This window comes from Phocoena sinus, chromosome 16, assembly GCF_008692025.1.
Source record: "Phocoena sinus isolate mPhoSin1 chromosome 16, mPhoSin1.pri, whole genome shotgun sequence".
Classification (NCBI taxonomy): Eukaryota; Metazoa; Chordata; class Mammalia; order Artiodactyla; family Phocoenidae; genus Phocoena; species Phocoena sinus.
In genome coordinates this window covers 65,775,633-65,795,783 of record NC_045778.1, presented here as the reverse complement: position 1 = coordinate 65,795,783, position 20,151 = coordinate 65,775,633, and the positions used below count along the sequence as shown (strand labels likewise).

The 20,151-nt window shown below is 34.7% G+C and overlaps 1 protein-coding gene across 1 annotated transcript in view; it reads right to left on the bottom strand.

Moving 5' to 3' along the window:
• Positions 1-614: 614 nt before the first annotated feature.
• Positions 615-20,151, bottom strand: part of SMC3 (structural maintenance of chromosomes 3) — a 32,391-nt gene continuing 12,854 nt past the window's right edge. The window contains exons 9-29 of the mRNA XM_032608827.1: positions 19,426-19,601; positions 18,807-18,887; positions 18,414-18,578; positions 17,967-18,088; positions 16,272-16,485; positions 13,850-13,953; positions 13,573-13,672; positions 12,784-12,944; positions 12,316-12,457; positions 10,176-10,326; positions 8,555-8,707; positions 7,048-7,199; positions 6,137-6,295; positions 5,389-5,496; positions 4,780-4,888; positions 3,854-4,101; positions 3,555-3,767; positions 3,041-3,232; positions 2,738-2,915; positions 1,578-1,684; positions 615-1,023 (exon numbers count right to left, since the gene is read on the bottom strand). Of these exons, the coding sequence (XP_032464718.1) occupies positions 952-1,023; positions 1,578-1,684; positions 2,738-2,915; positions 3,041-3,232; positions 3,555-3,767; positions 3,854-4,101; positions 4,780-4,888; positions 5,389-5,496; positions 6,137-6,295; positions 7,048-7,199; positions 8,555-8,707; positions 10,176-10,326; positions 12,316-12,457; positions 12,784-12,944; positions 13,573-13,672; positions 13,850-13,953; positions 16,272-16,485; positions 17,967-18,088; positions 18,414-18,578; positions 18,807-18,887; positions 19,426-19,601 (3,107 nt within the window). The 3' untranslated portion in view covers positions 615-951. The remainder of the gene's footprint in view (positions 1,024-1,577; positions 1,685-2,737; positions 2,916-3,040; positions 3,233-3,554; positions 3,768-3,853; positions 4,102-4,779; positions 4,889-5,388; positions 5,497-6,136; positions 6,296-7,047; positions 7,200-8,554; positions 8,708-10,175; positions 10,327-12,315; positions 12,458-12,783; positions 12,945-13,572; positions 13,673-13,849; positions 13,954-16,271; positions 16,486-17,966; positions 18,089-18,413; positions 18,579-18,806; positions 18,888-19,425; positions 19,602-20,151) is intronic.

Sequence of the window (20,151 nt, the reverse complement as noted above, 5' to 3'; positions counted from 1 at the left end):
TGTCGCGACCTCTCTTGTTGTGGAGCACACACTCCAGATGCGCAGGCTCAGTAGTTGTGGCTCATGGGCCTAGTTGCTCTGTGGCATGTGGGATCTTCCCAGACCAGGGCTCGAACCCATGTCCCCTGCAGTGGCAGGCAGATTCTCGACCACTGCGCCACCAGGGAAGCCCAGCAATGTTACATTTTTAAAAGCTCCCTTATGGATTTAGAAATGCAGCCAGGATTGGGAATCACTGCTGTAATTCAACAGAATATTAAACTGTGTTTTAAAAGTCTTCTTTTAGGGGCTTCCCTTGTGGCGCAGTGGTTGAGAGTCTGCCTGCCAATGCAGGGGACACGGGTTCGTGCCCTGGTCCGGGAAGATCCCACATGCCACGGAGCGGCTGGGCCCGTGAGCCATGGCCTCTGAGCCTGCGTGTCCGGAGCCTGTGCTCCGCAACGGGAGAGGCCACGACAGTGAGAGGCCTGCGTACCGCAAAAAAAAAAAAAAAAAAAAAATTCTTCTTTTAGGTGAAGGCAGACCTTTTCTTAAGCAAAACAAAAGGTAGATATTTAAGAAAAATTTGTTTCTAATCATAGAACCATAAATAAAAAGCCACATAAAACACAAAGTTAGTCATAAAACCAATTATTTAATTGAAGCTATAAAAAAGAGGCAATATAACAGATAAAATAATTAGGAAAGACTATTTAGCACATTTTAAAAGATTTAAAATAGGAGGACACTTTACAAAAGGTTGTGTGGGAAAAATTCTTAAACTATAAGTAGAAATGTAACATTACAGAGCATGTTATAAAATACAATGACAGAAATATAAAAGGGCTATGTATGCTCTAAGTCTGAAAACTATTAATAATGACCAGATATTTAGGTTTAAATTTACAGTTCCTGGGTATGAGGATCATATTACTATTCACATCTTCCAAACCAATGGGAAGTATTTTCCAATTAACCATGAGTGGTATCATCTTCTACAAAGTCTTTGGCCATCTCTGCTGTGATCACATCAATATGACTAACCTGAAGAATAAATGTTAAAAACAAAATCTGTTAAATCTTAAAGAAATATATCAGTGTTCCCCTGTATAGGGTAATATTTTAAAAATACACCCAATCACCTAAATATTTTACATAACAAGTCAAATGACTCTAAAACACTGACTGATAAAACCTTTATTTACAATGCTGTTTGTTCAATGCATGAGTTTAAAAATATTTGAACCATATTTTTGTTCAGTTTTTATTACTTTGCTAATTTAAAGAATCTTACGGCTGAAAGCACCAGGAAGAGTTGTGTGGTCTAACCAAATATAAATGAACTTATGTAACTGTTTAAGACTGTGAATTAAATAAGCACTAAAGAGATAGATAGGAAGATAGTGTCTCTTAATGCCAATAAAAATAAAACCAATGCAATGAATGCTACAAAAAAAACTGATAACCTTCACAGGCATTTTAAGTTTTTTTCAATAACTTTCTAAATTTTCTTTCATACTTAAGTAACATAAAACAAGAATTCAACACTATAATGGATTGAATACTACATGAACTTAAACTTAATATAAAAAAATTACCTTATTTCTGAACTTTACACCATAGAATTTGTCAGCTGACTCAAGCAATTCAGGCCTAAAAGTAGTTGTAATAAATTGAGCATGTACAGCAAGTTCCATAATCATATCTGTAAAAAGAAATAGTAATCTAATAAAACCCTTTTTTCAGTTGAAATGAAAATTTAAAAAGCAACTATCTTTTTACTCTTACCTAAAACTTAAAACTGCCTGCATGCATACATCTACAAAAAATATCAACTTGTTTCTTAAACTAGGGATAAATCTTTAACACAAATAACTTAGTTACAGAATATAAAGAAGCAACACCTTCTAACACAGCATTAGGAATAATGTCAGAGCAAAGTAAATTTTCTCACACAAAAAACCAAAAGCAACCTTTTCCTGCTACCCACACCCCCAACCTGTATACTGGATTTGTTTGCATAAACTTACTAAAGATCACATATAGATTATTTAAACACATCAACATTGTTTATGACAGGGACTATTCAAGCATTGAGAAAAAGTGTTTAAAGGAGAGACATTTGTATAAAGGTTTAACTGGAGGAGGATTTTCAATTATTACATCTATTTCTCACAGCACTAAACTTTGCAGTCTAATACTAGATTTTTGAAAACTTGTTCAAAGAGAAATTATTTTATTTACTAATACCCTGTCCAGGCTCCCTGGATATCTCAGGCAACAAGAAATATACTATAAAAGAGGTAAGCTATTGGGGCTTCCCTGGTGGCACAGTGGTTAAGAATACGCCTGCCAACGCAGGGGACATGGATTTGAGCCCTGGTCTGGGAAGATCCTACATGCCACGGAGCAACTAAGCCCGCGAGCCACAACTACTGCTGCCTGCGAGCCGCAACTACTGCTGCCCACGTGCCACAACTACGGAAGCCTGCGGACCTAGAGCTCATGCTCCGCAACAAACCCACCTCAATGATAAGCCCACGTACTGCAACGAAGAGTAGCCCCCGCTCGCCACAACTAAAGAAAGCCTGAGCGCAGCAACAAAGACCCAATGCAGCCAAAAATAAATAAATAAATTTAAAAAAAAAGAAAGTGAGGGAATTTAGTGGAGTGGGGATGAACGGAAAAAAAAAGTTAAAAAAAAAAAAAAGAGGTAAGCTATCATTTCTAGCAAGTTACTATGAAACCAAAACTGTACCTGACACAGCCTTTCTGTGCTGAGCATCCAGAGCCTGGTCAATCTCATCAAACAAGTAAAAAGGAGCTGGGTCACATTTCTGAATGGCAAAAATCAGAGCAAGAGCTACCAAGGATTTCTGTCCACCTGAAAGCTGTTGCATTTCTCTCATTTCACCTTGTTTTCCTGTAAATGACACCTAAGAAAATATTTAATGAGTTATATCTCAAAGGGGTAAAAATGTACCAATTTAGATTCGCAAAATAGTCTACAAATTCTACTATGATAATGCTCTGGGGAAAATTGAATGTAAAGGTATTTTACCCTAATTCCAACTCCAGTGAACTGGTCAACTGATGGAACACTGCTTTGTGACCCAGAGCCCCTCTCACTTTCACCACTCCCTTCTCCTTCATCCTGAGACTGACTGCCTTCCACATCTCCTTTCTTCATCACCAAAGTAGCTTTGCCACCAGGTACCAACTTTTGGAATACTTCACTGAAGTTTTTGGATACCTTAAAATAAACAGATAGACAGATAGATAGATAGGGTGTCAACTGGAATATGTATTTTTTTAAAAAAAGATAAAATTTAAAAGCAATCAAAAATAGTTTTATTTTTTTAATCTTAAGAACAAGAATAACAGATTGGATCCCCTTTAAGAGCTGTATAAAACATTCCAGTTACTATATTTGCAACCTATATACTGGATTTGTTTGCATGTTTCAGATCCAATTATCAGTGGAAAAAAAGTTTAAAAATCTTTACAAATTGAATAATAGACTGAATAATACCTGAAGACTTTAGCTTGTGTATTTACTACAAATAGAAACGTACCTGTTTGAAAGTCAACTGAATAGCTTCATATTTTCGAAGTTCAAGTACATTCATCAGTTCCATGATTGATTTGTACCCCCTATCCAACTCTTCTTGCCGCTTTATTAACTTTTCTTTCTGCTCAGAGAAATTTACAAACTGATCTAAAGCTTTTTTGTTAACATGGCTGTACTTCTTCAATTCTGTGTTGCATTGTTCAAGTTTTCGAAACAACTATAAAGAGGGAAAAAATGTATAAATAAATCCACATACAGGGAAATTTGCAATGAGATTTCAAATTTAAAACCAATTTGATTTACCTGTTTGAGGCTCAGCGTTTGGTATTTTTCAAATGCTTCCTGGGGAAGTGATCCAAGTTCTCGAATTTTCTTCATACACTCTTCTTTCTTCTTCAGTAGCATGCCTTGTCGATTTGTCATCTTTTCTAGTTCTTTAGTGTCATGATTTATAGCATCCATGTGTTCTTTTTCCATATTTTTCCAGCGCTCCATACTTTTCTGCAACTCCTTAATTCCAGCTTCTGTTTTATCAATGGAATTGTCCAAATCTAAAATGGGGGGAAAACCAAATTAGGCCATAACACCTATTTTATTATTGTTTTGACCAAGCTGCGTGGCTTGAGGAATCTTAGTTCCATGACCAGGGATTGAACCCAGGCCCTCAGCAGTGAAAGCATAGAGTCCTAACCACTGGACCGCCAGGGATTTCCCCAAAACACCTGTTTTAAAGCCAGAGTGTTAGCTGACCAAAGATTTTCAAGGTCAAATCTATCAAAATAAATAGGTTTAAATTTTTTTTTTTTTTTTTGGTTTAAATTTTACTGTGAAAACTTATGAAAAACTTCAGAACAAAATTGGGAGTGTACATGAGTCAAGACATACAGTTTACATTTAATGTTTATTAAAAACCTAAAATAGTTTTCTTCTCAGCAACTAGTGATAAGTAACTTGATTCAGCTGTTTCATACTTTTGTCAATGAAACTAGTAATGTTATGGTCTCTCATAAAATTGTCACAAACATTTCAACAAAACAAAGGTTATTATTTATAATCAACACCCTAAACTCTGTTCACTATAAACTGTTTATGATGATGGAAAACACATAAAAATATTGGTACATGCTTTTGCCTATTTGGATATTTCATTTTGTAGTAAACAATCCTATAAAACCAATAAGCTAAATTTAACTAAATACCAAAACTATTTTTACTAAATAAAAATTCACCTTCTGATCGTGCCATGGTATCTTTTACTCTTTTATTGATGGCTTCAAGTTCTGAGGTTGTAGCAGTGAGAACAGTACCCCCTTCTGTCTCTCTCAGTTCATTGAGTTCCTATAACACAAAAGGAACTTAAGAACATTAAACCACAAAAATATGAATTTTGTTAGTTTTAAAATGTTATAACTGCTGTTTATATAGCTGTTGATATGTCTGAATAAACACTTAAGAAAACCAAAAAACATATTTAAAATAATTGTAAATACTTAATGTATCCATTAAAGGGGAAAAAATTACTAGAAAACTTCTTAGCATCTGACTACTGATGAGAAAATATTCATAACTAATATTTACTACCTAGAATGTGCTAGATAATCATACAAAACGGGTACTACTGCTATGCTTACTTTACACAAGAGGAAACTGGAGCTTAGAAATATTAAATGACTTGCCCAGTACTGTACACTAGGTGGCAGTGCTAGAACTCCAAGCCAGGGCAGGTGGTCAGACTGCTAGGCTTTCTGTCCCCAGAGCCCATACTCTAAATCAGAGTCTCTCATATAAGCATTATCAAAAGGTTATGCTTGTCAAGGAACCCTAGAAAAAGAACATACCTGTTCTACTTGGTCCAAGCGCTTTCTTAAATTCTCGTTGAGGTAAGTCTCTACTCGAGTAATAATACCTTCTAACTTAATTCTTTCATTTAGCAACTGTCTGTTTTCCTAGAAGAAAAAACAAAATTCTTTGTCTACACAGCCATGCACATTTCACATACAGGAATGCTATCAATCTGTTGTTTTCTCCATTATTTTTGTTCAAATGAGCTGAAATAATTTTACACCTTTCCAAAAAGCCCTAAATTAAAAAAAAAAAAAAAAGCCCTATATTTTCTTCATTTTCCCTCTTATCTATTCAGAATGCTGTTTCTGTGCCTGGTTCTTTTTATAAGGCATGCTACCAAAAATATTTTTTCTTCTCCTGCTTTTCGTTTTTTGAACTTAGTATTAATTGCTTACATCTCTGTATTTAAAAATCAAATGTTGTTAAAATGTTTAATCAAGACAATATTATTAAATATGTAAAGGTGGTCAGGTCAATAAATACAGCAAAGCTAACAAGCTCCATCTTACCAATGACAAATGGGCATTAAGTAAGATGAAAGAAAATAAAGATTTCTTACACAATCCTAACATATGGTTTGGAAAAACTTATTAAAACCTCATTTACTTTAATGGATATTAGAAGTCTAATAAGTCTTATATTTTCTCAATAATCTCTTTCACATTCCTTTATTGGCCAGAAAGACACTTTTCACAACAGCCAATTGTCAACAAAAAATTTTTTCCTGTCAACTCTACTTGCCTGCTGAAGTTGACGAATTTCATCATTCAGTGCATCTACTCTCTTCTGATCTTCCAGACTAAGTTGAGAAAGCAAATCAGTTCCAAGTTCTGCTTTCAGCGATTCTCTGGTGGACTCCATAGCATGCAAACTTGCCTCCAAACTTTGTAAGCTACGTTGCTATATGACAGATTATCCATTTATTAATAAACGTACTAGTCAGTGTATCACTTACAATAGTGAAAAATTGGCAACTATCTAAATTTGATATTAAAGTGAGCTAAGTAATATTAACTCAATTAAATATTAGATATCCATTATATTTGATAATTAGAACTATGTAGCAACAAGAAAAATATTTATGATGCAGTATTTGCAGGGTGTAACACATATTCCATGGTCAAACTATAAAATGAAGTTGCTAGAATGTTAGGGTGGTATAATTGTGGGTGTATATATATATATTCTAAACTTTGTTGTTTTAGTACTATTGATGTACAAAATGAATAGTTTTTTGTCAAAACTACTTCATGTTTATGACACCAATGTGTATTATCATTTGTAATAGCAGTAATAGTTTACTTTCTACTCATTTTAGCACAATCTGGACAGAATGCAATCAAATAAATCCATAAATAGTACTTTATAGACAAAAATGGATACTGGCTGACTACTATCAGGCAGTGCTATTATGCCACAGCTCAAAATGCCTATTTGTTTAATGAAGCTGGAAAGTCTGAATGAGGCCTACAAAAGGAGACTCTGGGTACTCATGGGTAAAAGTGTGATAAAGATACATGTAGATTCCCAAAAGTATGGGCCTAAATGAAAATGAAACAGAATGTATATGTTATATAAGTTGTATAATATATGGTCCACCCCAAATCTTTATAATTAAAACAAATCTATTAAAAAAAGCATACTTAACGAACCTTGGGCATAAAGGTTTTCTCTGACTGCTGCCTCTTCTCTTTTAACATCTTCATTTCTGATAATATGCTATCTCGAGATGCTTTAAATTTCCTTTGCTGAGTCTCTATCTGCTGCATTTGGTTCATCAGCTGATCAATTTCATTATTAATCCATATACAAGGCTAAGGAAAATTCTCTTTGGTGCCTGTTAACAAGACATTGTGTATCCCCCTTCCTTTTCTTTATCCGTAAATAAAGCTATTTCCACAAATTTATGGACCATAACAACGCTGAATTAAATACTACACTGTGTTCAGTCATAAAAGAAGCTTAAAACATTTCACCCCACTTCTCTCTCAAAATAACACACATACTGTTTTACTAATTGCTATACAAAAAAATAAATAATAAATACAATCCTGGGAAGCCCTAAAGGAAGCTAAATGAAATATAATACATATATATATTTTCATTTAACAAATATTTACTATATAATCTATTATGCTTACAGCACTATATAAGGGAGTCAGATATGAAGAGGAGGCCTTGCCTGATGTAAAAGAATAACTCCATCTAGCTGGATTATCAAATACAGGAAAGTAGTTGGTGCCTACTGTAAACCTTTTTTATTAGTATTTCCCCATGCTTCGTGCTCACGTCTTGCCAAATTTGGGCAGTTCTCAAAAGTATGCTATGCAGACCCCTGCAAAGTTAAAACTAAGATGTTTGTTTACCTTTTTCTTTGTGCTTTTGCTTGCAACTGATGACAGAAAAGCTATAAACTCACATTTTAAAAAATGCCAGTTCCAATAAAGAATATCCTAATGAAGCAGTAAAAATAATTATTTTTGCTGCTTGAGTACCTGTATTTAATATTGTGTGACACAATGCAAAATACACGTAAAGCACTTCTACCTTATACCATGGTTGCTTTAAGAAGATGCACGTGCACAAGTGTCTCACGGTTGTGAATCGAACTAGTCACCCTTCACAGAACACCATTTTTATTTGAAAGAACTAAGAGAACTATGGTTACTAAGACTTGCATTTTGATGGCCATTTCCTCCACTAATACTAAATCTGAGCCTCAAGATAATAACCTCTAATGGACATTTTTCAACCTTTATGTATTTAACTTCTATGTAGTATGTGGCATTCCTGATACTGTCCACCCTTCTTCCACTGAAATACTATCCTGGTTTTCCTCCTATAAAACTGTCTGACAAATACTCCTCAGTTCCCTCCATAACCTTAAATTTTTGTATTCCTCAGGTTCTTTTCTCTCAGAAGTAGATTTATTGCTACTAGCTATTTAACAGCTAAGCAAAGGATGTTAAAATAGTTTTTAGTTTTCCCTGTCTTCAGAATTTAAAGACATACTACATAAGCTCCTGTGCTTAAATAAAAGTCAAACACATGAGATACTTTTCCCCACGGCATATGAGAAAATACATCTAACATGCAAAAGATTCTATATTCCCAACCAAAACAGTTATTTCTCTACAGCAACACAAGACAAAAAGATATTTTCAATATTTCTGCGCAGATTTTCATTGAGCTTTGCTTCAAGCTCACCTAGTTCTTCTTCTGCTTTTCTAACATCTTTTTGTAATTCAAGTCTAGACTTCCTTGTATCATAATAGCCTCCAGTTAAAGCACCCCGATGACTAACTTGGTCACCTATAAACAAAATATAAGAAAATTAGTAATTCTGTATAACTTCTTTATTCAATAATAAATTGATTAATAATCAAATGACTAATCTAAAGGCTTTACCCATTTAATAAGAATGTAAAAGTTAAGAGTTTAAGTCACTCTGGAAAAAATTTTGCTTTACAATATTAACATTTGCATTTAAAAAAATATACCTTCTAGGTGAGCCTGAACATCCGCCAGAAAGGAAAGAAGTGTTAAAGACTAATAGGAACATGTCAACAGGACACAGAACCTAGCTTGAAATTCCCACTAGCCACAACTGGGAAAATCTGAAAATCAAAAATGATGATGGCAATGTGATAATACACTGAATTAAAAAAAGAAGTCCATGAATCATAGCAATACATAAAAGAGAAAAAAGGATGGGGCTCTTTACAGAAGAGTGACAGCTAATAAATATAGAAGCAATCACAGAATTTTAGAACCACCATTTAGAAATCCCCAATGTATTAACTTGAGTCAAGCAAGGGTCACCAAAGGATGCTAAACCACTGGTGAAGAAGTTTGGGGGAACCTGATATTCATGTATTCTTAAAGGATAATCCCACATATCACTTATTAATTACAAAGGGGATAAGGCATCTTTACAACCAAGATTTGTTAGTGGTCAAATCTGGCATCAGTAACAGTGGGACACATTGTGTAGTGCAATAAGAAGTACACATCACTCATGCCAAGAATGCTTAACCTAAACCTAATGAAGAGAAAGCAGTAAGATAATCCAGAACACAAGACTTTCTTTGAGAAAGTGAATTTCTTGGGGTGGGAGGAAAACGGGAGACCTGTCCTATACTGAAACTGAAAGAATCTAAAGAAAAGGCATCGAATGCATCCTTGATTGGATCCTGGATAGAAAAATATTTTTGGACAACTAAGAAAATTTGAGGACTCCCTTGAGGTGCAGTTGTTAAGAATCTGCCTGCCAATGCAGGGGACACGGCTTTGAGCCCTGGTCCAGGAAGATCCCACATGCCACGGAGCAACTAAACCCGCGAGCCACAACTACTGAAGCCTGTGGGCCTAGAGCCCGTGCTCCACAACACGAGAAGCCACCGCAATGAGAAGCACGTGCACTGCAACGCAGAGTAGCCCCCGCTCACAGCAACTACAGAAAGCCTGTGCGCAGCAACGAAGACCCAAATGAGGCCAAAAATAAATGAATAAAATATAACATTTTGAGAACAGGTCCAGAGGCTTCACCAAAGAACCAAAGGAAGTCCATGGTGCAAAAAAGGTTAAGAAACTCTACTATACATCAAATGATTATACTTAAGAGACATCAACTAAATATAAAGAGGTTGGCCCTTTTTACATTCTGACTTGAATAAACCAACTATTTTAAAAATGAGAAATAACTGGACATGAATTTTCAAACACTCTTAAAACTAAAATGGAATTTATGTGTTCAAAGCTAAAAATTATTATTACAAACCTTCCAGGGTAATGCAGTCCATAGTGAAAGCACGGGCCAACTGGGTTGAAACTTCCATACTACGACAAATAAGTGTTTTTCCAAACACATGTTTGAAAGCTTTGTCAAATCTGGGATTGTACCTCAATTTACTTATCATAGGAATAGCATCCTAAAAATGAATATTTTGCAAGCAAGCAAAGAGATCAAAACACAGTTAATTAAAATGTGTTAGCAGAATCATGAATTACATCTTCCTGAAATACAAACAAAATACCTTTATATTTCAAAACTGTTGGTTTTTATACTGAAAAAGGTAGAAAAATCATTCTACTGAAATATACTGGAAATTGTGCTCATGTAAATCATCCAGGTTTTCAGTACTAGAGCACAGTGATAAAGAGCTCAGTGGCTCTGGAGCCAGACTGCTCAAGTTCAAATCCCAGTTCTGCTGTTCAGATGTGTGCTCTGGACAAGTTGCTTAACTTCTCTATGTAATAGTCACTTCATCTATAAAACTGCAATAACAACAGTACCTTCCTGACAAAGTTGTTAAGTCTAGGCAAGTTATATATGTGAAACACTTAGGATAGCCTCTGTCACATAGAATGGCCAAATGTAAACTAGTAGTATTTCCTCAAAATATTTTCATTTTATTTTATCTCTCTCTATCTACAGATATATAACCTAAGTTAGATATTCAGAAAAAACATTTTTCAGATAAAATTTATTCTCCCTTTTTTCTCTCAACTGGCAACAGAATATTTAGAATTTTTAAATTAAGAAATACGGGCTTCCCTGGTGGCGCAGTGGTTGAGAGTCCGCCTGCCGATGCAGGGGACACGGGTTCGTGCCCTGGTCTGGGAAGATCCCACATGCCGCGGAGCGGCTAGGCCCGTGAGCCATGGCCGCTGAGCCTGCGCGTCCAGAGCCTATGCTCCACAACGGGAGAGGCCACAGCAGTGGAGGCCCGCGTACCGCAAAGAAAAAAAAAAAAAGAAATACATCCTACATACAGAAAAATGCAATAATATGTTAAGCTTAAATTAAAAATTATGAAGCAAACACCAATATAACCACCATGCAGGACATGAAACAAAACACTACTGACACCCAGAAGCCATGAGTGTAACCCTTTCCTAATCATAGTGGTTACCTTCAATGGTTACCTGCTGGGGATGACACTATTAAAAGTTCATTCGGGTTTTTCCATAACCTGTTAGGAAAAACCCAAACGAACTTCTTGGCCAACCCAATATAACTTTTGTGGTCACTACTTCCTTGCACTTCTAGTTATATCATCTAAGCTTATTTTGTTCAGGTAGTGTAAAGGGAACCATACTTACATGCATTCTTTTGTGTCTTGCTTCATTCACACATCACATTTATGACTCAATTTCTCCTCCCCAAAACTTCACAGATAATTCGTAGATTTAAAAGAAGAAAAAGCTAACCACTAAAATGGCTTATAAGATTCTCACTGTTCCTCTAAAATTGTAGATCATTCTCATAGGGTTTTAGCTTTAACCTTAAAAAATAGTGAAATAGTTGCTACTACCATCAATATTCTGAAGCCAAACACCTCAAAGCAATTACATTTTTTTCAAGAATGATGTCTAGGGAACATTTTTAATGTTTAAAAATATACCAGCTAATAACAAAAGCAACAGTATGCTTTCAGAGCCTGTCATCTTGCTAGGTATTTTTACTCTAATTTATAAGCCATTTAAAAAAAGTACATTCAGAAAACTTTAAAATATTTACTTTAAATGATAGTTCCTCAGGGAATTCTTCTCCAGCTACTTAATCTTAATTTTGTCTCCCTGAGATACACTCTCAAAGTATCCTGTGCTTATGTATGGTTTGGCCAAAAAGTTCGTTGGGGTTCTTCCGTAATATCTTAAGGAAAAACCCAAATGAACTTTTTGGCCAACCCAATATTGTAACACTTTGCACATTTTGCAATGGTTTGTTTTATGTCTTGGCTGTGACCTCTGTCTCCCTTCCTTTCCTCATCCAGCACTATGCTCTTCGGTAAGACAGGAATGTTTATCTCACAGACCACGTGAAACCCAATGTACAGTGCCTGTGCACTAGGATGTGCTAAACACAAGAAAAAACGTATTGAAAGGAAGACAGACCTTAACACACATCAACTCACATTGGTTTCAGGATAGGCAGTATCCCTTACATCTAATTTGTTAAGAGGCAGAAAAGTAACCTCTCCAGGTAGGTTCATTTTATTAAACTCCATCAAAATCTTCGTGCTGACTTCATCTGAATCAACAATGTGATAAAACAACCTACATGTAAAGAGAACAGATACATCTGAAGTGCTATAAACATTTAAGCAAACAATTCATTTTTTTTCTATGCAATCCAGTTTGTATGGGGAGGGCTACTTAGAAAATTTCAACGAAGGGAGAGGAAGTACAAAAAAGGGAAATTTCTAGCTTCTACAATTAGGAACAAACACTTAGCATCTACATCTTTAATTAGAAAATTAAGTAACTAAGGATAGACGATAATGGGAGACATATTGTATTAAAACTACAAAAAGTTGTTTCTTAGGTTACTCTTATTCCCTCTTTCCTTTAAAAACTCAAAATATCAAGCAAAAACATCTCACCTATTTCCAGCAGTGACTTCCACGCACGTGTAAAAAGCAGGCTCACATTCAAAGTTATTCATCACAATACCATGATAGCCATTTTGAACATGCTGGTTTATTCCCTTTCGACGGAAGTGGTCTAGCACTTTGTTTATACTATCTATTCCATTTAAAATGGCCTGTTTAGAAGTGAAAAATATTAAAATAGTGCCAATGGCACTCCTGCTGGTAAGAAATGAACCCATTACTCTAAACATTAAAAAATATACCAAATTGGGAGAATGGGATTGACATATACACACTATTATATATAAAATAGGTAACTAATAAGGACATACTGTATAGCACAGGGAACTCTACTCAATACTCTGTAATGGCCTATATGTGAAAAGAATCTAAAAAAAGACTGGATATATGTATATATATATAACTGACTCACTGTGCTGTACACCTGAAACTAACACAACATTGTAAGTCAACTATACTCCAATAAAAATTTAAAAAAATAAAAAAATAAAAAATATACCAGAGATTAAACACTCTCTCCAAAAACAGGTCACTCCCTTGAAATATGCCAACTATGTGCAATACTTTATATCATGGATTCTGTTCTATGACAGCAACATTAAAAATGGACTCGCCATCTAAAAATCAAAAGTGCTATCTTTAATAGCATGGGTGCTTAAATGATACCCATTCTTTTGTATTTATAAGACAAGTAATTTGCCCTCTACTCTTGAAAGCTAATAAATTCTTGTGCAATAATAACTGACAATGCAAACTGAGGTAATGAAAGAACCTGCCCACCTTTCCTGTTGCAGCTCTAAGAAGTTGCTGTTTCTTTTCAAGATCTTCTCTTTTAGCAGCAAGTGCTTGCTGTTCTGCATTCTCCTCTCTCCACAAGTAACTAATCAATAAAAATTAGACTGTCTTTAATTCTAAAAATATTAATATTCTAATAGCATACAAATTTGAATAAATACTGAAATTAAACTTCAATAGTTAATTTATAACTTAAAGACTGTTTAACAGCCAGTAATTACATTACTCAAAAATATTAAGACAAATTTTAGGCTATACTAACTTTCTTTCACTTTGTAATTCATCTTTCTTATTTTTTACTTCATAGTATTTTCTGTCCAGTTCTTCAACTCGAGCTTTGACTTCATTAAGATCCTGATCCAGTTTCTATGGAAATAAAAATAATTCAAATTTAAAATCCAATTCCATACAAACGAATCCATAGGGACAGAAAGCAGATCAGTTGTTACCAGGGGATGGAGGGGGAGGACAGGAAAGGAGGGAGGGAGGAATTACTAAGGGATATGGGAAACATTTTGGGGTGATGAACAGGCTTGTTATATTAATTGTGGTGATGGTTTAACAGGCATACACATATATCAAAACAATTAATTTGTTCATTAATGTCCTTACTACTTCTATAATACACACCCTAGAATTTTAAAAGAAAGAATACATTAATAAATTCTCAAAACACTGCAGTGTATACTTTTCATACTTCCCCCTCTAAACATACACTAGAACATAAGAGATGTAGGAACAGACTAAGAAGCAAAAAGGTTGTTTTGTACAATTAATTAGCACTGTAAAATCATCTCTACCCATTATAAAGCACAGAGTTCACCCTCACAAGTGGTCATTTTGATACACTTAAGTGTGGCCGAAATACTGAAAAATAACTTCAAGCTTGAGAAAGAATGAATAAAACCTCTCACTGGAAAATCTTGGTTTATCACTAAACTTTTTCAAAAGGGCATCTGTTGAGGTCGATATTTCCATGAACTCAAGACAAAATGCCTTTTCTTTATTTCAAGACAGGACTGTAGCTATCGCAGCTGAAACTATACTAACAAATTCCCAATAACTGACTACCTCAATCAACCTGTGTTTTCCATTCCCTCCGTAAAATATCCTGAACAAAGCCCAAAGTACGCTGGACTCTCAAGGCCAGTAGGCTGTCTATTACTCCTGGTCACTTTTCCTACCAGTTGAGTTGTTTATGGTTACAGAGTCAGTTCTGTTTGCTTTCTACTATGTTTTTGTTTTGGGGTAACTGATTACATTAAATATTAGATAAACTGATGATATGAGTACAAGGAAGAGTTGTTTCTTTAAAAAAATTGATTTAGTTTTGGACAAACTCAAAGGTGAGTCACTAAAAATTGGATTAAATGGGCAAATCAACTCTAAAAGACTAGGGAAAATAATTATTTAATATATAATACATAAGTTAATAGATTCTGTGCACTTTATATCAGTAATTCAAAATGTCAAGTCGCAAAGTCAGAAAGACTGAGGAACTGATCCAGATTAAAGGAGATAACAGAAACATGACAACTAAATGCGATATATGATCTTATACTGAAACCCGAATTCTGTTCTCATCCAACTTCAAGGAGAACTGTATTTACATGTGTGGTTCATAACATGAAAGTCCCCTAGGAACTCCAATCACTACTCATATTCATAAGAAATACCTTGGGCTCTACATCAAAAGACTGGTACACACTCTGCTGGAGGAGGTTGATAAGGAGGCTATACATGTGTGGGGGCGGGGGCATATAAGAAATCTCTATACCTTCCTCTCAATTTTGCTGTGAACCCAAAGCTACTCTTAAAAAAAAAGTCTGAAAAATAAAGATTGGTACATATGCATATATTTATCTATTTAAAATTAAATACTTATAAATAGGTACATTTATATATGTGTAAAAAATACATATAAATATTATACATAAGTATACACATTTAAGATTTTATGCTTTTAGTGGCTTTTTTTGATAAACCAACCATACCAACTGGTACAGATCTCATGGGGTAAGAAGGTTCCTTCTGGGCATGTATATATATATTCTCCTCACCCTACACCTGTCCTACACACTCCCTTCTCATCACTTCCAATCATCTATATATATCCACACATATCACTTAAAGAATTTTTCTCCCTTTCTAATTTTAAATAATGTAAGATCTTTCTTGTTCTGAAAGTAATGATTTTATCTTCTACTTCATTTTAAGAAAATGCTAACTAAACATGCATAGTAAATGAAAATGTTATAAAATAGAAAATAGAAACAAAAAGTTATAAAATCACCAATGCTTTAACAAAATATATATACATTCTGCAGTAAGTTATTACATTGACAGAAAATTACATTAGAATATAAAAATGGAAAAATTTTAAGTTACTATAAAGTCATGTTTTAGTTAAGGGTAGAGTTCAGGTACATATTACCAAGTCATAAAAATATATTTTAAAATACATTCAATCTATACGGACACTCACTGACATGTAAGAACTCTTCTTCGAAAAAGAGAACTACCATATGTATCATATTAAATTGTGCTGGTCTTGCCTAATTAAGTATCTGGTCTTGTATATTTTAAGATAAACCATTTACAAATAAAACTTAAAGAAATAGATGAAACTGCACATGTTCACACTCTTCTGAAAGATTTCACAAAGCAGCTATGAAAGTTCTTACATTATACTGCTCCAGATTTTTCTCTTTATTTGCCTCAGTGTCCTCCAAATCCTTATGTATAGCAGCAATCTGTCTTTTCTTGTCATTAATAGCCTGATCTAAAGACTTGAGTTCCTTTTTAATCCACTTATCCCTTTCTTCTTTTGATGTAAACTGGCTTCCTCGACCCTGCTTTGCATAAAGATCCGTTCTTTCCTGCGTAGCTTGGGCCAATCTACACAAGATAGAAGAGAATGGTTTGAAAAGGACAACAGGAAATAACCAAGTTTAATTGCAATAGATACCTCAAGAGTACACAGAGATAATAACCATTTCTATAATTCCATAAAAGAAGGAATTAAAGGGAATTCCCTGGCAATCCAGTGGTTAGGACTTTGCTCTCTCACTGCTGAGGGCCTGGGTTTGATACCTGGTCTGGGAATTAAGATCCCACAAGCCGCATGGTGTGGTAAAAAAAGAAAAAAAAAAAAAAAAGAAGGAATTAAGTATAAAAAGCAACTGTTATCTAATGGAGCTCCTGGGACTAGTTCTATATAACATTAATTTAACTGCAAAATCACAGTTACAGTCAGGTAAAACAGCCCATCCCCTAAGGATTTAAGGTCATTCCAGGTCTGGGTTAATCAGTAAACCTACACAAATCTAGTACCCCATATCTCAGGAATTTTCAAAAATGCTCCAACTATATTTAACTATTTGAACATTTTCAACTCCTTAAAATAAAAGACACTATAAAGATTAAAAGGCAAGAGAAAACACTTACAACATACAGAACAAATATTAATGCCCAGATAACATAAAACAACCCTATAAAACGTAAGAAAAAAAATCAGAAAAAAGGGGCTTCCCTGGTGGCACAGTGGTTAAGAATCCGCCTGCCAATGCAGGGGACACGGGTTCGAGCTCTGGTCTGGGAAGATCCCACATGCCACAGAGCAACTAAGCCCATGCACCAGAACTAGTGAGCCTGTGCTCTAGAGCCCATGAGCCACAACTACTGAGCCCGCGCGCCTAGAGCCCGTGCTCCACAACAAAAGAAGCCACCGCAATGAGAAGCCCGCGCACTGCAACGAAGAGTAGCCCCCACTCGCCACAACTAGAGAAAGCCCGTGCAGAGCAACAAAGACGCAACATAGCCAAAAATAAGTAGGATAAAATAAATTATTTTAAAAAGCTGACAAAAAAAAATCAGAAAAAAATGGACACAAGATATCAACAGGCAATTCATTAAAATGAACATAAGTGGCATAAAAACATAATAATGTACTAAATTGTGAAATCAGCAAACGTTGGCAAGTCCAAATCTACGGATAGATATTAAAATGTCTAGATGTTAAAACGACATAAAGTGGGAGAATGAACACACAGCAGGATACAATTTGGGTAAAAAAAGAACAATCATCATGCATGTTTTTAAATGCCCAACATTTAGCTATGTTATCTTGGGCAAGTTATTGAACACCCCCAGAGCCTCAAGTTTGTCAAATTTACAGTGGTGATACTGTGGATCTCCTAGGGCTTTTGAATAGGCAATAAGCATACAATAATGCTTGGCCGACACTGCCTATTACTTTGAAATGGACATTTAACTTTTGCCCTTATTTACTATACCTTCTTAACCCATAACTATTTAATAAGGTTCTATAGAGGAACAATGTAGAAAATTAGAATTGTTGGTGAAAAAAAATCCCAGACCTAGCAATTCCTCGCTCTTCTTTTTCTTTTACACTGTTGAATTTAGGTTCTGTTTCTGCCAGTTCTTTCTGCTTTTCTTCTATTTTTTCAAGCAGCTTCTGCCTTTCTTTTAATAAGCGTTTCTGTAAATGAAGATAAGTAAAAATGCAATCTGTTTAAAAACTGTTGTTTAATTTATAAGTCTAGCATAAAATATTTTCTCATGAAAAAAATGCATGAGACTGATCACGCAACACAAAATTAATTTTTAAACTGATCCTGCAACACAAAACTAACTTTTAAATATAAGTAACAAAGATAGTACTCAGTTGCAACTTGAATGCAAATTATTTTAATGTGCCAAATCTTTTACAAAAATTCAAGCACCCGTGCCACAGAAAGGACTGTCCTCTGCAGTTCCCACTCACCTGAACATTTATATCTTTCATTTTTAGCACTTTAACTCACCCTCTGTTCACTATTGCCTGCCAATTCATCTTGCAAATCCTTGGCTTTAAGCTCCAACTTAGTCCTCTGCTTAATTTGTTCTTGTCTTTCAGCACTGAGCTGCTCCTTTTCTTCTTTCATAGCTGAAATTTTTGTTTTCAGTTCTCTAACTTGGCGCTCAATATCCTACTCAAAAAGTATCAAATAGAAACAAGTTAGACAACTAGAAATGCAACAGCAAAATCAGGACACCACTGATTTGTCCCTTCTTTTTCTTTCATTTAAACTTTCAGTACTACTGTCTTTCCAATACTCAATCTCGGTGACACCCCACTTGAAGTTACCATTCTATAATTCTGGTACAAAAAGTTTACTGTGGTCAAAAATATGACTAAACCTGGTTTATAACCTTACCTCCATTTTATCTCTTGCATCCTGCTGGGCATCTCTTAATTGCCTGGATTTTTCTCCACTAGTCTCTCGCTTAGCAGAAAGCTGGAAAAAAAACCAAGCTATGATTTCTAACTCATTTCGAATTTGTTCAGTATTTAAAATTTTAAAATATCTGCTAAATTTTAAAATATCTGCTGAATTTTTTAATATCTGCTAAGTATTTTTAGCAAAATTTTAAAATATCTGTTAAAATAAACATTCACTGAAAAATTTTTTTCCAAAAATAATTGTAGTGGTTTTAAATAGAAAATGCCTGTAGTTTTCAGCATTACCTAAAACAAATTTTTGTACAAAATGTCAGGAAAAAAATTCATGAAACTTTAAAGGTGGCTTCCTCTCATCCTGGTCTGCCTGACATCACCACCTAATTATATTTCAGATACAACTACAGCAAGGACTATGTGGGTCTAGGCATTTTCCTTGGAGTAAACCGATAGTGTAAATTTGCTGAGTAATGAATTCACTAAGAGGTTTTAAAATTTTGAAGTTTGTGTTTAAAAATCATTGAAAAGTATAAATATAGAATGAGTTTAATATATTCGTAAAAATAAAATTAAACTGAAGTGGCAAAGTATTTTACCTCATCAAGTTTAGCACGAGTCTCGTTAAGTTCCTGATTGTAAATTGTGTATTCCAGGGCTCGTCTCATCTTATCCCACTTCTGATACTGAGCTAGTTCTTCCTTTTCTTCCTCTAAGGTATGTAATCTCTCTTCAATGTATTTTAACAACTCATTGATTTTTTCCCGTTTGCCCTCTTAAAAATAAATGGGAGAGGGGTGAAGGAGTTCAATAAAATTTTTATGTAACATCAATTCTCAAATATACCATGAGTTAAACTTAATCTTAAGAATGTTAGCATTATTTCTTTGATATTATGTGGTAACCAAATCCAAGATGCTAAAATTGCCATTAAAATGCTTTATTATGAAAAGCATCAGAGAATAAACACATGGTGACACTGATTCTTATATTACATGTGGTAAAGGCCTCTGTTTAAACTTCCTTTAAAATCCAGCGTGCCTTCCTATGACATTAAAAAAAAAAACGTACTTAACATCACTGGTGTCACTGATTCTCAATTCTTACAACAGCATTATCTATAGCTACCATATATTGAATACCAACTATATTCCAATCATGGTGATACTTTGCTCCTCTACTCACCACTACAAACTATAAAAAAGGATTTCACAAGATAGGAAAGTTATGGACCAGGGAGGTCAAGTCTAAAGTCACAATATCACGTAATTATTAGTAAGATTTTGAACCCAAAACTGTCTGACTCTAAGCCATGAGAGGGCACA